This window comes from Schistocerca nitens, chromosome 6, assembly GCF_023898315.1.
Source record: "Schistocerca nitens isolate TAMUIC-IGC-003100 chromosome 6, iqSchNite1.1, whole genome shotgun sequence".
NCBI lineage: Eukaryota > Metazoa > Arthropoda > Insecta > Orthoptera > Acrididae > Schistocerca > Schistocerca nitens.
In genome coordinates, this window is record NC_064619.1 from 679,512,298 (window position 1) to 679,527,843 (window position 15,546).

General features: G+C 47.1%; 1 protein-coding gene across 1 annotated transcript in view; it reads left to right on the forward strand.

Moving 5' to 3' along the window:
• LOC126262414 (UDP-glycosyltransferase UGT5-like) overlaps positions 1 to 15,546 on the forward strand; it is a 115,235-nt gene that overhangs the window by 42,269 nt on the left and 57,420 nt on the right. The window contains exons 3-4 of the mRNA XM_049959042.1: positions 469 to 720; positions 14,776 to 15,096. Coding sequence (XP_049814999.1) covers positions 469 to 720; positions 14,776 to 15,096 — 573 coding nt within the window. The remainder of the gene's footprint in view (positions 1 to 468; positions 721 to 14,775; positions 15,097 to 15,546) is intronic.

Sequence of the window (15,546 nt, forward strand, 5' to 3'; positions counted from 1 at the left end):
ATAGATATCGACTGATAGCAGCATTCATGTTGTATGCCTTTCTGGAGATCCTTTATGTCATCCTTACAACTCAATGCATCAGTTTCTAATCACCGTCTGGATAGGACGTTTCTGTTTCACTTTCACAAAAGTACAGCCGTTTTACATGAGGGGTCTGCCAGATTACGAATTTTGTTCATACCCCCTACATTTTCGTTGAACTCCTGTAGTGGCTACTCATATATCTCATTTTTTTACCCACATGGGAGAGTCCTGTAGGTACTTGGGGAGAACAAACTGGTGATAGATGTGTGGCACATGCAAATTGGATTCCAGTATGGAACACTCTACTTTCATGTTCACTTGAGAAACACGCACTGTGTTTTTGTTCGTCACGTCGAATGGAATTATTTGTAACTCTGAAAGAAATAATGCTGCAATGAAGTTTCTGCGATTTTATAGCGATGTTTTCTTTTTTTGCCGTTTTAGCTGACTATGGACCTTGTGGAGATGGTGTCCGGCCCGTTTGGGCTCCTGTACAACTGGCACTTCTGTATGGACGCTTGCCGCACCGTCTACGAACACCCAGAAGTGGAGAAGCTGGTCCACTCGCAAGACCACTACGACCTGGTGATCGCGGAGATCTTCTACGTCGACTGCATGGCCGTGTTCGCGCACAAGTTCCGCGCTCCTCTTGTTGGCATCGTTACTAGCATGGCCTTTCCAACCGCCTACGACAGGGTACAGTACTGAGTATACTGATAAAATTCTGAGACATTTTCCGGTATTATGGAATTACGCCTGCTACTTTCCAACAAGGCGCCTTACATCTCTCTCTCTAGTCTACTTATAATGAGAGACATAATTACCCAGAAAATGATCAGAAGCAATATCAGTACACATGAGTTGCTTCCCTCTATCTCTGAGGCACGTCAAACCGATATTTTTCTTTTATTTTATATGTGAATTAGGCTGTGACCATGTGTTATCTGATTCTGAAGGTTTTTTAACATTCACGCTGGAAATAGCAGCATAGAAGTACCACTTACCACTCCCAAATTTCTATGTATGAGTAGCTTAAATGGTTTATACAGTGTGTAACAGTGTAAATGCAGATGTTTCTATTAGGGACTGGAGTCAGTGTACTGAACAATATTAAACCAGTATCATATCTGTTAGGAGTAGTATGCTTTTAGGTTGGTTAGTACCTCCAAGCACACGTGGCAAGAGCAAGCCATTAATGTTTATTTTCCCGTGGGTAGCAGGTCAGGTGTTGAAGTGTGGAAGCACAGACGTGAAACGGTTAATCTATACTGACAGGTGTAGTTCACTTTGTGGTACATTTACGACTGTGCAGAAAATATCACGTCATAAAGTTTGTGTTGTATTTGTGGGAAGACAGCTTGATACAGCGAAAAAACTTTCAACACACTAACATATATACGTATTAAGGTACCACTTATAAAAATTTCTGCATATATGCCCATTACACCGTGTACATATGTCTAAGGTATAAAATAAGAACGTATTAGATATTACTTGTGGTATGCATAACTGGCGTAAGGTTGTCTAGGAAGGCTGGGCAAAATAAGGACTGAACATCAGTTGTATCAAGATCTTTATTAAAACTCCTCAGGAAAAATAAATTTACCAATTTTGGTCTACAGGACCTTGACACATTAAGATAAAACTACGCAGTTAGATAGAATCATTGAAGAGCGATTACTGACGATCGATCAACAATGTTACCAAATATTTAAGTGAGACCAAATAACAAAAAGGTTATAGTATTAATTCAAATACTTGCTCTCAACTCTCCAAAAGTCATCCATAGGACCATAAAGTATGAAAGTTTAAGTTTACAACAAATGTTATTCTCTTTCCAAAAATATAAAAACTTAGTACGCCACTGTTTTCTGTTGCTGAAATATTTACAGCAAATTTCAATAAGAGAATCAAGATAATATTTCACTAATTGTCACTTCAAAGGTTCTAAGGAAACAGACCTCAAAAGAGGCAGTCCACAAACATCCAAGAATGTGTTTGAGTAAAACACAAAAAATAATTGAGGCTTACCTTAAATTCATTAAAAGGATGCAAAAACAATTCAAACTGCTTGATATGAAACCACTGTGTGTCGGGCAGTGTGGACCAGTCGAATGGACCAGAAATTACTTAGGTCGTCCCGATACACTATATACTCCTTCCTTTCTAGGCAACCAATGGGAACTTGCCCCAGGACACAAACAAACAGTGATAGCCTGATGAACAGAGAAGTAATTTTTAAGTAAGACGATTAAAAACTTAAGAAATCAGATTACTTTGTGAAGAGCTGCTAAAAGATAACCACCTCCACTTACAGCAAGGTCCGAGCAGGCACACGGGGGGGGGGGGGGGGGGGGAAGGGTTTATTAGTGATTGGGAACTCCAGCGTTAGGCGGGTGATGGAGCCCCTTAGGGAAATAGCGGTAAGGTCGGGGAAGGAAGCCAGTGTTCACTCTGTCTGCTAGGCAGGGGGGTCTCATCCGAGATGTGGAGAAGGCCCTGCCGGCGGCGATAGAGAGCACTGCGTGCACCCGACTGCAAATTGTTGCTCATGTCGGCACCAATGACTCCTACCGTCTGGGTTCAGAGGTCATCCTCAGTTCATACAGGCGGTTGGAGGAGTTGGTGAAGCCGGAAAGCGTCGCTCTCGGGGTGGAATCTGAGCTAACTATTTGTAGTGTCGAACCCAGAACCGATCGCGGTCCTCTGGTTTGGAGCTGAGTGGAAGGCTTAAACCAGAGGCTCAGACGATTCTGCGGAGATCTGAGGAGCAAATTTCTCGACCTCCGCAATCGGGTGGAGAAATGTAGGGTCCCCCTGAATAGGTCCGGTGTGCACTACACGCAGGAAGCGGCTACAAGGGTAGCGTAGTACGTGTGGAGTGCACATGTGGGTGTTTTCGATTAGAGAATTCCCTCCCTAGGCCCGACACAGTTAAAGCAGTCTCAGAATTGGTAATTGGATGTCTCTATGGGCCCTGGCTCAGCAGCTGTTGTGGCAGAGCACCTGAAGAAAAATTTGGAAAATATTTCGAGTAGATTTCCAGACCATGTTATAGTTTTGGGTGGAGATTTTAATTTACCAGATATAGACTGGGAGACTCAAACGTTTATAACGGGTGGCAGGGACAAAGAATCCAGTGAAATTTTTTTAAGTGCGTTATCTGAAAACTACCTTGAACAGTTAAACAGAGAACCGACTCGTGGCGATAACATATTAGACCTTCTGGTGACAAACAGACCCTGACTATTTGAAACAGTTAACGCAGAACAGGGAATCAGCGATCATAAAGCGATTACAGCTTCGATGATTTCAGCCGTAAATAGAAATATTAAAAAAGGTAGGAAGATTTTTCTGTTTAGTGAAAGTTACAAAAAGCAGATTTCAGAGTACTTGACGGCTCAACACAAAAGTTTTGTCTCAAGTACAGATAGTGTTGATGATCAGTCGACAAAGTTCAAAGCCATCGTACCATATGCATTAGATGAGAATGTGCCAAGCAAGATCGTAAGAGACGGAAAAGAGCCACCGTGGTACAACAACCGAGTTAGAAAACTGCTATGGAAGCAAAGGGAACTTCACAGCAAACATAAACATAGCCAAAGCCTTGCAGACAAACAAAAATTACACGAAGCTAAATGTCCAGACGCTCTGAGACCAAAATGGTACTGAAACAGAGGATGACAGACCAAAGGCCGAAATACTAAATGTCTTTTCCCAAAGCTGTTTCACAGAGGAAGGCTGCACTGTAGTTCCTTCTCTAGATTGTCGCACAGATGACAAAATTGTAGATATCGAAATACACTCCTGGAAATGGAAAAAAGAACACATTGACACCGGTTTGTCAGACCCACCATACTTGCTCCGGACACTGCGAGAGGGCTGTACAAGCAATGATCACACGCACGGCACAGCGGACACACCAGGAACCGCGGTGTTGGCCGTCGAATGGCGCTAGCTGCGCAGCATTTGTGCACCGCCGCCGTCAGTGTCAGCCAGTTTGCCGTGGCATACGGAGCTCCATCGCAGTCTTTAACAATGGTAGCATGCCGCGACAGTGTGGACGTGAACCGTATGTGCAGTTGACGGACTTTGAGCGAGGGCGTATAGTGGGCATGCGGGAGGCCGGGTGCACGTACCGCCGAATTGCTCAACACGTGGGGCGTGAGGTCTCCACAGGACATCGATGTTGTCGCCAATGGTCGGCGGAAGGTGCACGTGCCCGTCGACCTGGGACCGGACCGCAGCGACGCACGGATGCACGCCAAGACCGTAGGATCCTACGCAGTGCCGTAGAGGACCGCACCGCCACTTCCCAGCAAATTAGGGACACTGTTGCTCCTGGGGTATCGGCGAGGACCATTCGCAACCGTCTCCATGAAGCTGGGCTACGGTCCCGCACACCGTTAGGCCGTCTTCCGCTCACGCCCCAACATCGTGCAGCCCGCCTCCAGTGGTGTCGCGACAGGCGTGAATGGAGGGACGAATGGAGATGTGTCGTCTTCAGCGATGAGAGTCGCTTCTGCCTTGGTGCCAATGATGGTCGTATGCGTGTTTGGCGCCGTGCAGGTGAGCGCCACAATCAGGACTGCATACGACCAAGGCACACAGGGCCAACACCCGGCATCATGGTGTGGGGAGCGATCTCCTACACTGGCCGTACACCACTGGTGATCGTCGAGGGGACACGTGCACAGTACATCCAAACCGTCATCGAACCCATCGTTCTACCATTCCTAGACCGGCAAGGGAACTTGCTGTTCCAACAGGACAATGCACGTCCGCATGTATCCCGTGCCACCCAACGTGCTCTAGAAGGTGTAAGTCAACTACCCTGGCCAGCAAGATCTCCGGATCTATCCCCCATTGAGCATGTTTGGGACTGGATGAAGCGTCGTCTCATGCGGTCTGCACGTCCAGCACGAACGCTGGTCCAACTGAGGCGCCAGGTGGAAATGGCATGGCAAGCCGTTCCACAGGACTACATCCAGCATCTCTACGATCGTCTCCATGGGAGAATAGCAGCTTGCATTGCTGCGAAAGGTGGATATACACTGTACTAGTGCCGACATTGTGCATGCTCTGTTGCCTGTGTCTATGTGCCTGTGGTTCTGTCAGTGTGATCATGTAATGTATCTGACCCCAGGAATGTGTCAATAAAGTTTCCCCTTCCTGGGACAATGAATTCACGGTGTTCTTATTTCAATTTCCAGGAGTGTAGATGACAGAGGGATAGATAAACAATTAAAATCGCTCAAAAGAGGAAAGGCCGCTGGACCTGATGAGATACGAGTTCGATTTTACACAGACTACGCCCCTTCTTGCAGCGGTGTACCGTAGGTCTCTAGAAGAGCGTAACGTTCCAAAAGATTGCAAAAGGGCACAGGTGATCACCGTTTTCAAGAAGGGACGTCGAACAGATGTGCAGAACTATAGACCTATATCTCTAACGTCGATCAGTTGTAGAATTTTGGAACACGTATTATGTTCGAGTATAATGACTTTTCTGGAGACTACAAATCTACACTGTAGGAATCAGCATGGGTTTCGAAAAAGACGGTCGTGTGAAACCCAGCACGCGCTATTCGTCCACGAGACTCAGAGGGCCACAGACACGGGTCCCCAGGTAGATGCCGTGTTTCTTGACTTCCGCAAGGCGTTTGATACAGTTCCCCATAGTCGTTTAATGAACAAAGTAAGAGCATATGGACTAACAGAACAATTGTGTGATTGGATTGAAGAGTTCCTAGATAACAGAACACAGCATGTCATTCTCAATGGAGAGAAGTCTTCCGATGTAAGTGTGATTTCAGGTGTGCGTAGGACCGTTGCTATTAACAATATACATAAATCACCTTGTGGATAACATTGGAAGTTCACTGAGGCTTTTTGCGGATGATGCTGGATATATCGAGGGGTTGTAACAATGGAAAATTGCACTGAAATGCAGGAGAATCTGCAACGAATTGACGGATGGTGAAGGGAATGGCAATTGAATCTCAGTGTTGACAAGTGTAATGTGCTGCGAATACATAGAAAGAAAGATCGTTTATCATTTAGTTACAATATAGTAGGTCAGCAACTGGATGCAGGTAATTCCATAAATTATCTAAGAGTAGGCATTGGGAGTGATTTTAAATGGAATGACCATATAAAATTAATCGTCGGTAAAGCAGGTACCAGACCGAGATTCATTGGAAGGTTCCTAAGGAAATGCAGTCCGAAAACAAAGGAAGTAGGTTACAGTACACTTTTTCACCCACCGCTTGAATACTGCTCTCTGGTGTGGAATCCGTACCAGATAGGGTTGATAGAAGAGATAGACAAAATCCAACGGAGAGCAGCGCGTTTCGTTACAGGATCATTTAGTAATCGCGAAAGCGTTACGGAGATGATAGATAAACTCCAGTGGAAGACTCTGCAAGAGAGACACTCAGTAGCTCGGTACGGGCTTTTGTTGAAGTTTCGAGAACATGCCTTCACCGAGGAGTCAAGCAGGCTATTGCTCCCTCCTACGTATATCTCGCGAAGAGACCATGAGGATAAAATCAGAGAGATTAGAGCCCACACAGAGGCATACAGACAATCGTTCTTTCCATGAACGAGACTGGAATAGAAGGGAGAACCGATAGAGGTAGTCAAGGAACCCTCCGCCACACCGTCAGGTGGCTTGTGGAGTATGGATGTAGATGTAGATGTACAGCAGCCAAGATTCGGCTTCAAGTCACGACCCGAGGCGGAAACGGCAAGTACTTAAACGTTGCGCGGTTCAAAATGGTTCAAATGGCTCTGAGCACTATGCGACTCAACTTCTGAGGTCATTAGTCGCCTAGAACTTAGAACTAATTAAACCTAACTAACCTAAGGACATCACACACATCCATGCCCGAGGCAGGATTCGAACCTGCGACCGTAGCGGTCGCTCGGTTCCAGACTGTAGCGCCCAGAACCGCACGGCCACTCCGACCGGCCACGTTGCGCGGGACGGAAAACATATGAGGAAGCAGGACGCGAACAGTTGGCTTATGAACCTCGCCTACGTAAACGGAAGCTTGGCTTGGAAGTATAACCCGCAAAATGCATGCATTCCCCCGTAAGGCACGTAAACTTGGTGGCCCTAAAAGACTAAAGACAGCGACTTGGCAATTTAATGCACAATGTACCATGCAAAACAAGAATAATTTGGATGTCATGAATAATGACACTTTGAACATAAAGGGAATTTAGAAAACGCAGATAATCTGAAACACGTAATCAAATGAGAACTCTATAGCAGTTACCACAGTATTTTGATACGAGTAATGTAATTCTCAAATCGTCTGGCCAGACGTAGTGATAGGGAACAGCAACAACAACAACAGGTAGCTGAACTGAGTCTGATATAGAAACATCAGGGCACAAACACGCGCAGGAAGTGAACCAGTCATAATTATCACGCTCACAGTAATGAGCAAGATGAGTCTCTATGAATGTTACATGATCTCAGAACTGAAGCAATGAACTAAAAGTAGATCACCGATCACACAAAGCCGCTGTGCAGTGAAAAACAGAGGAAAAACTTGGAGCTACCAGGAGATGAGGGAATGACGGCGACCGACCACTTGCCTCCAGACCTGGTCGTTCAAAGGAATAGTGTGTCCGGTGCACGTCCCTCATGTCCGGAAAATGCTCAGCCAGACCAGCTTGAAACTGACACGTGCGGTACAACAAACAGCCGGCCCGTTGCCCCGCAGACCTGCGCTGTCTGCACTGTTTCACTGCCTGTCTGTCAAGGAAAGCAGCCTCAGCGGCATACGCAGGAAACCTGCCACGCCCCCTTCACGCAAAAGACAGTGTTCCAGGAGACGCGGCGCGAACTATAGATCGCACATCGTTTCAACTTGTAGCGATTTGGTAGCTGCACTACCGAATCAAGAAAAATATGTCTGGGATACGACAAAGATGGTTCAAATGGCTCTGAGCACTATGGGACTCAACTGCTGTGGTCATCAGTCCCCTAGAACTTAGAACTACTTAAACCTAACTAACCTAAGGACACCACACACACACACACATCCATGCCCGAGGCTGCATTCGAACCTGCGACTGTAGCGATCGCGCGGTTCCAGATGCACCTAGAACCGCTCCGACACTCCGGCCGGCAATGAAATGATCGTATGGCGTTATTGGCCGGGAGGCCCCATTCGGGGGAGTCCGGCCGACGTATTGCAGGTCCTTTTCAGGCGACGCCACTTCGGTGACGTGCGGGTCAATGATGATGAAGATGATGATGAAGGACACACAACACTCAGTCCCCTGCCGGGAATCGAACCCGGGTCTCCTATGTGGTAGACGGTAACGCTACCGCTACGCTACGGAGGCGGACTATTGTAGATTAAGACCCCTTTATTGCAAATGTCTATATGTCAATGTCCAATGGACATAAAGAGAGATGCAAATGAATTTCGTAACTAATATGATTGATCAATTGCCCAAATCTGCCCCTTTTTATGGCTACGCGATCTAATATAAATAACCCGAGATGACTGACATCATCTACATACCAAACACTAGAAGACCCTACTTTCGTAAGATAAACTACAGTGGCGTGCAACCTCAGTCGAAATATAATTTACGTGATCATAGCTGTCTAGGTTTAAAGCCCGTATAAGCCGAAGCAATTAACTATATGCGTCCGGTGCATTGGAGTGATGGTTCTCGTACACCTCTGCGACAACAGAAGAACCACAGCCACAGAATATCAAAAACGCTCATTCAAACACTACGACGGCAGAAGACGATCCTCTGATTAGTATAATCTAATAATGTCTTCTCGTCTCGGTGTTCGACAAACGAGGAACGCGAACTCCGAGCCACAAGGATGGAGTTCAGATAACGCCTCTCAATCACTGAACGCTGCCTATTCAACGACGACTGCCTACCAGGAGGCGAAGTCCAGAATCGTATAAGTTCGCAACAGTACAGTGAGAGCAAAGACAACAAGTCCCTCTGTACCAACAAAAGCTGATACTGAGCGACCGTCAAACCTGTGTGCTCCAAACGTAAGACCACTTATCTCCACTGCTGGCTTCCCAGCAAAGCTCGGCTCCCCTCTCGCGTAATTCAGAAGACGAATCATACTCTCGAAACCACGCATTATTCTCCCTCTACAGATGCTTTCGAACGCCGACCAACCATATTTTAATCTTTTGTCGTCGAGCGCGGAAAGGTTACGAGGAAATACCTATACTCATACAATGGTACACTTCTCAGAGTAAAAAATCCTCGGAAATAACCCAGTGTGGTGGGTAACGTTTCCTCGTTCCTCTCTGCTGCGTCCAAGATTTTCAGAGTTTCTGAAGTATTATCCAGTTATCCTTCCGCCCCTACTACAACACCAGCCGGCCGCCGCTGTATTGTGCTTCCGCGCCCAGGTGCCCAGACCGTCCGTCTTGGAACTTCCTGTGTGAAGCAGGACCAACACACCTGTGCGGGATTTTCCACCCACAGCTTGAGTTACGCCTGCCATTTCATTTCTACTGGCGTTCCAACCTCTACTTGTACAGGCAATCATTCACGACGCCGTTTTGATAATAAAGACACACCATCAGCTTTCGTGCAATAAGCGTTAACAACTATTTACAAGCTGTACGGGACAATGTCAGTCTTCTTTAAATATTCATATATACGATATATAACCTATCAAATGATACCTAACTGCGGTTGTAAATCACGGCAAAGTATGTAGATGAGTGCTTGTAAGGTGCGAAATTATAGCCACCTTACAATTGCGTACCCTATTGTCCAACTCAGTAGCAGCTCAATGATCAGCACTGCCGTTATGTGGCAGACCCGGGTTCGAATCCTAGTATTACCGGGGATTTTTCCTTGTGAGAGGACAGGAACGGCGCGGAGTGAGCACCGTGTTGACGACTAAGGAAGAAATTGATTGAGAAGTAGCTTCTCCAGGGCCAAGAGAGCAGACAGCGGCCGGTAGGGCGGTGTGCTGAACCCTCGCCCCTCTATGCCGCATTTATCAGGGGATGACACTGCAGTCGGTCGGTCGGTACCGAATGGCCAACAGGGCTAGCACGCGGAGCTCTACTTCATATATCGTTAACCGTGGTTTAATCGTGTAACCAGTTACAGAGAAGGTCTTGCATCTAACGTGGAAGTGCAGAAGATATGCCAGTGAGAAAGCCGTTGAAAACGTTCCATTTAAACACGAAGGTAAAACTGGTGAAGGATGAATAGGAGGGAGATGAAACTGAATGACTTGCGCTTAAATACGGAGGGCGGTCAAAAAGTAATGCAGCACTGTTTCCCTGAAAGCAGGTTGTTTTCATTCGCCATTCTTCTGGCTACAAAACCGTATTTGTGAACATAATCTCCGTTCAATACGACGACAATTCGTCACCTTACTGGGAGACCCTTTACGCTCGCAGGTCGACATTGGAGCCAAAGTCTTGCTGCGTTAATAACCTCCCCAACAGTCAGGTACTGGTTGCCGTGGAGTGAATTCTTCATAGCGCCAAAAACATAGAATTCGGAAGGTGCGATATCCGGTCTATAGGAAGAACAAGCCAACGAAGCCTTGTCAGCTCCTCTCGGGTGTGTGCGTACTTGTGCGAGGCCTTCCGGTGTCACGGAAACTGAGAAATTAATTTGCATTTTTGTGTCGACGAACACGCTCAAATCGTTTCATCAGTTTCTTGATGGTAGCACTGTACACTTCAGAGCTGATCGTGGCACCATGAGGGAGCACATCAAACAGAATACCGGCTGAGGGCGCAGCTTTGAACTTTTCCTTCGGAGGAGAGGTTCCGTGGCGCCATTCACTGGATTGCGGTTTTGCTTCTGTTTTTGACTGATGAACCCATGCCTCATAGCCTGTGAAGATGTTCGACAAAAAATTGTCACGTTTTGCTTTGTAACGCACATTGCTCTTCATAGTCTGGTGTTATGCTGCTCAGCGGGCATATACCTTTCAGTACCCCATCTGGTGGCCAAGTGTACCAACACTACCAGCAGAGACGGCAAGTTGAGCAACAAGTTCTTTGCTCGTGAGCCGTCTATCACCTCACGTGAGAGTGTCCGCACGTTCCAACATTGAAGGAGTTACTTCACCGTTGAGTACACCAGCAGGTGGAAGAGTGTGTCAACATTGGCAGCAGAGACGGCGAGTTGAACGACATGGTGTTTGATCGTGAGCCGTCGATCATGTCGAATTAGAGTGTCTGCACTGTGGAGCAATTGTCCCTAAGTTAGGACGTCTGCTGCACAAACATGGGCTAAGACTAGTGTTCCGGTCCTCCCCCAGTATACGAGATATGTTGCGCCCTGTTAAAGACGACATTGCTGTTCCAGTGTCTGGCGTGTATGGTGTACCCTGTGAATGTGGCAGCATGTATATCGTACAAACAATTCGCACGTTTGCTGAACGTTGTGCTGAGCACAAGCGCCATATAAAACAAAGGGAGCTTGACAAGTCGGCCATAGCGAAGCACTGCCTCGAAAACGGACATAAAAAAATATTCGAAAATACAAAAATGTTGGCTCATGCGTCTAGATCTTGGGACACAGTTATAAAGCAAGCGGCCGAGATTTCTTTTGAACAACAGCAATTTCAACATAGGGGTAGACACTCAGCAGGGCATGGGGGCGGGCGTTGGACATCGAAAGAAAGCAAAGACAGATCCGCGACGCTGGAGCGGCAGTTTCAAACGTGGCGCCTGCCCATACCGCCACCTGACGTCACCGGTGCTGCCGCGGGCAATAGCTCCGCTAGCTTACTGGGCCGACTTACGCGCGCGCGTCACATTGGGTCTATCTGATTGGCTGCTGATGATGTCATCATGCCTATATAAGCGAGTAACCATAGCAGCCCCGGTAGTCAGTGAATTCCTGACGACGATGGCTTGAAAACCGAAATCGTTTTATTCAATTATATTACTATTACCAGTCTGAATTTAGTATCCTCTCCACTTCGGCTACAGTCGGTGAAGCCAGCTGTTGGGCTGTGGATTAACTTATATCAGTAACTCGACCGGATGAAGTCACGAAGGCACTCCTCTGGTAAGGACCCTGTCCATTAATACACAGCTTTACGCTCTCTCTCCCTTCCTCCTTCCTATCCATCTTCATGTACCCCTACTTGCCCTTTTGCCTTGTATGTCGCTAGTGTTGTATAAATCACTGAGCTACACAAATGAACTGGGTGTATTTCTATATTTTAGCCGGCCGCGGTGGCCGAGCGGTTCTAGGCACTTCAGTCCGGAACCGCGCGACTGCTACGGTCGCAGGTTCGAATCCTGCCTCGGGCATGGCTGTGTGTGATGTTCTTAGGTTAGTTAGGTTTAAGTAGTTCTAAGTTCTAGGGGACTGATGACCTCAGATGTTAAGTCCCATAGTGCTCAGAACCATTTGAACCATTTTTTCTATATTTTCACGGGAACATAGAAGCAAATTTAAGTGAGGCCCTACCGTGGGTTTTAGACGATGATGAGATGAAGAAGATAAAAATTTGAAGTTTGTGCTGTGTCTGGACCTAGCTTGGGCTTTTAGAATGAATGTTTTAGGTTCTTTGTAGCTGGTTCTTGTTGGCTCAGAGCAGTGATCACTCAGGTACATTTATATCTTTTTTGTACAATTTTTTATGCGAACTTGATCATGACGCAGACTAGACCACTTCCATTGCATTAACGATAAATTTAACGTACTAGAGGCGTACAATAAGTGAAGCAACACTTTTTTAAAAAGAAGGTTGGTTTCATTCAGGATTCCAATATACCACAAAATTCCCCACTCTTTTGGTTACAAAATCCGATTCTTCAAAACAATCTCTGCCCGCGTCGTACCACTGTACTGATCGACGCTAGAGCCAACGTCTTGGTGCATCTGTAACCTCCCCATCGTTCATGTACTACTTCCCGCGCAGTGCATTCGTCATTGGGCCAAACACATGGAAGTCGAAAGGTGCGAGATCGGGGCTGTAGGGTGGATGAAGAAGAACAGTCCAATGAAGTTTTGTGAGGTCCTATAAGGTGCTCAGACGTGTGTGAGAAATCGTGTTGTCAATCAGAAGGAGAAGTTCGTTCGCAATTTTGTGCCGACGAACATGCTGAAATCGTTTCTTCGATTTCCTAAGGGTAGGACAGTACAATTCAAAGTTGATCATTACAATATGAACGAGGACATAAAACAGAATGACCCCTTTGTAGTCACAGAAGACCGTCACCATGACTTTACAAGCTGAGGGTGCGGCTTTGACCTTCTTCGGAAGAGAGTTGGCACCACTATGTGGATTGCTGTTTTGTTTCTGTTTCGGAATGATGAACCCATGTTTCATGGCCTGTAAAGATATTCGACAAAAAATTGTCACGATTTGCCTTGACACGTGCAAGCAACTCCTCAAAGATGGCCCTTCGCTGCTGTTTATGGTCTGCGGCGAGGAATCCAGCGAGCAGACACCTTTCAGTACCCCAACAGGTGGAAGAGAGTGTCAGTGCTAGCAGCAGAGTCGTCCAACTGAGCAGCGGAGTGTTTGATTTTGACCTGTAGGTCATCTCAGATGAGAGTGTCCGCACGCTCCAACATTTCAGGAGTCACAGCAGTGTGCGGCCGGCCAGCACACGGGAGACTGGACAAGTGTACGGGACCTCCTCGCGATGATGACAGCTGTGTCGTCCAACGACTAACCATGCTTTTCTTCACTGTAAGGTCTCTGTAGACATTCTATTATTGTCTGTGATGCTCTGGTTTTCCGCCAAAAGGAACTCAGTGACAGCTGTCTGCTTGGAATGCACCTTCGTTACAGACGCCATTTTGAAGGCTACATATAGTGCTGCCACGTACGGGGACTTCATGAATCTATAGTGGCCCAAGCGGTTATATTCCACGATGGATGTCCCACGGCAAATTCCGCCTTTTTTTCAACGGAAACTGGCCCAGAAAGAAAGCGCTGTGTTAGTTATTGGTGTTATTAACACATGATGCATGGTACATATATTAACAGATGCATGCTTCAGAAGATGCAGATACAGGGGAATGGAGGATCAGATACAACCAAGAGCTTGAGGAACTATACCAGCAGCCCAACATAGCAGGAACTGTCAAAGCCTAACGAATGCAGTGAGCCAGCCATGTGGCCAGGATGGAGGATCACAGATGGCCTCGGAAGCTCCTGGATTTCACACCTGCAGGAGAGAGACCGCGAGGGAGACCCAAGAAGCGTTGGAGGGATGGACTCCATGAAGATTTAAACCAAGTGTCAATAGATGTGAACGGATGGCGGATAGTAGCAATGGACAGAATACAGTGGAGGAGGAAACTTGTAGATGCGTGCGGTCCCCTGGGCCTGATCACATGGTAGTAGTAGTAGTAGTAGTAGTAGTAGTAGTAGTAGCATACCACTGTGAGCTTAAAGTCTGCCGTATGATGTAATAGTTGAAGCTAGTTGCAGCAGAACCATGTTTCAAAGCAGCACTTTGCCTGTATATGGAGAAATAACTATTTCTTTGGCTTAATGACCACCTTGCGACCTCTGTTCAAATAAAACCCGTAAACTAAAGCATCAAAACGGTGCAGACTCTGTGATGCAGATGCAACATGATACATGTTGTTACATCATGCAACGAACAGTATTGTGAGTCTGGACTAGATTAGATGCCAGTAGATTACCAGATGTAATGAGTCCCTTTCTTGTACTGTAAACGTTAATTTAAATAATGAAAAGAAATACATTTTACAACCTTTTTTTTTACTCTGCTACAGATGGGAAACCCAGACCATCCCGCCTACATGGACTCGTACTTCTCTCCCAACTCGGCGCCCTTCACCTTCTGGCAGAGGGTGAAAAACTCGTTCCTGCACGTCGCGGCCCGCTTCTGCGACTGGTGGTTCTCAGAGCGAGGGATGGACCAGCTGCTGGGCGAGGTGTTCGGCGATGCGGTGCCCCCGATCAGGGACATAGTGCGCAACACGAGCCTGCTGCTCGTCAACAGCCACTGGAGCGCCGGCCACCCTATGCCCACGGTGCCGGGCCTCGTCGAGGTGGGCGGCCTGCACGTCAAGGAGCCGAGGCCTCTGCCACAGGTATGGGGCGCGCAAAATATCTTGGCGCGTACAGGCACAGGCAGTGCAGTAGGGGAGGGGACGGCGGTATGGTGGGGGCTCCGCTGTGGATGGCCACCGTGCCGCAGGCGAATGGCAGCTTGACAGCTGAGATCAACACTCATATATTGCATAACATGTAAGCTACTGCTAACATGTCAACAAACAGTCATATTTGCACTGTGATCAACAATTCGACTAATATCGATGTCCAATGTCAATAGTTTCTCACTAAATGGTTAAATGGCTCTGAGCACTACGGGACTCAACTGCTGTGGTTATCAGTCCCCTAGAACTTAGAACTACTTAAACCTAACTAACCTAAGGACATCACACACATCCATGCCCGAGGCAGGATTCGAACCTGCGACCGTAGCAGTCGCACGGTTCCGGACTGCGCGCCTAGAACCGCGAGACCACCGCGGCCGGCGT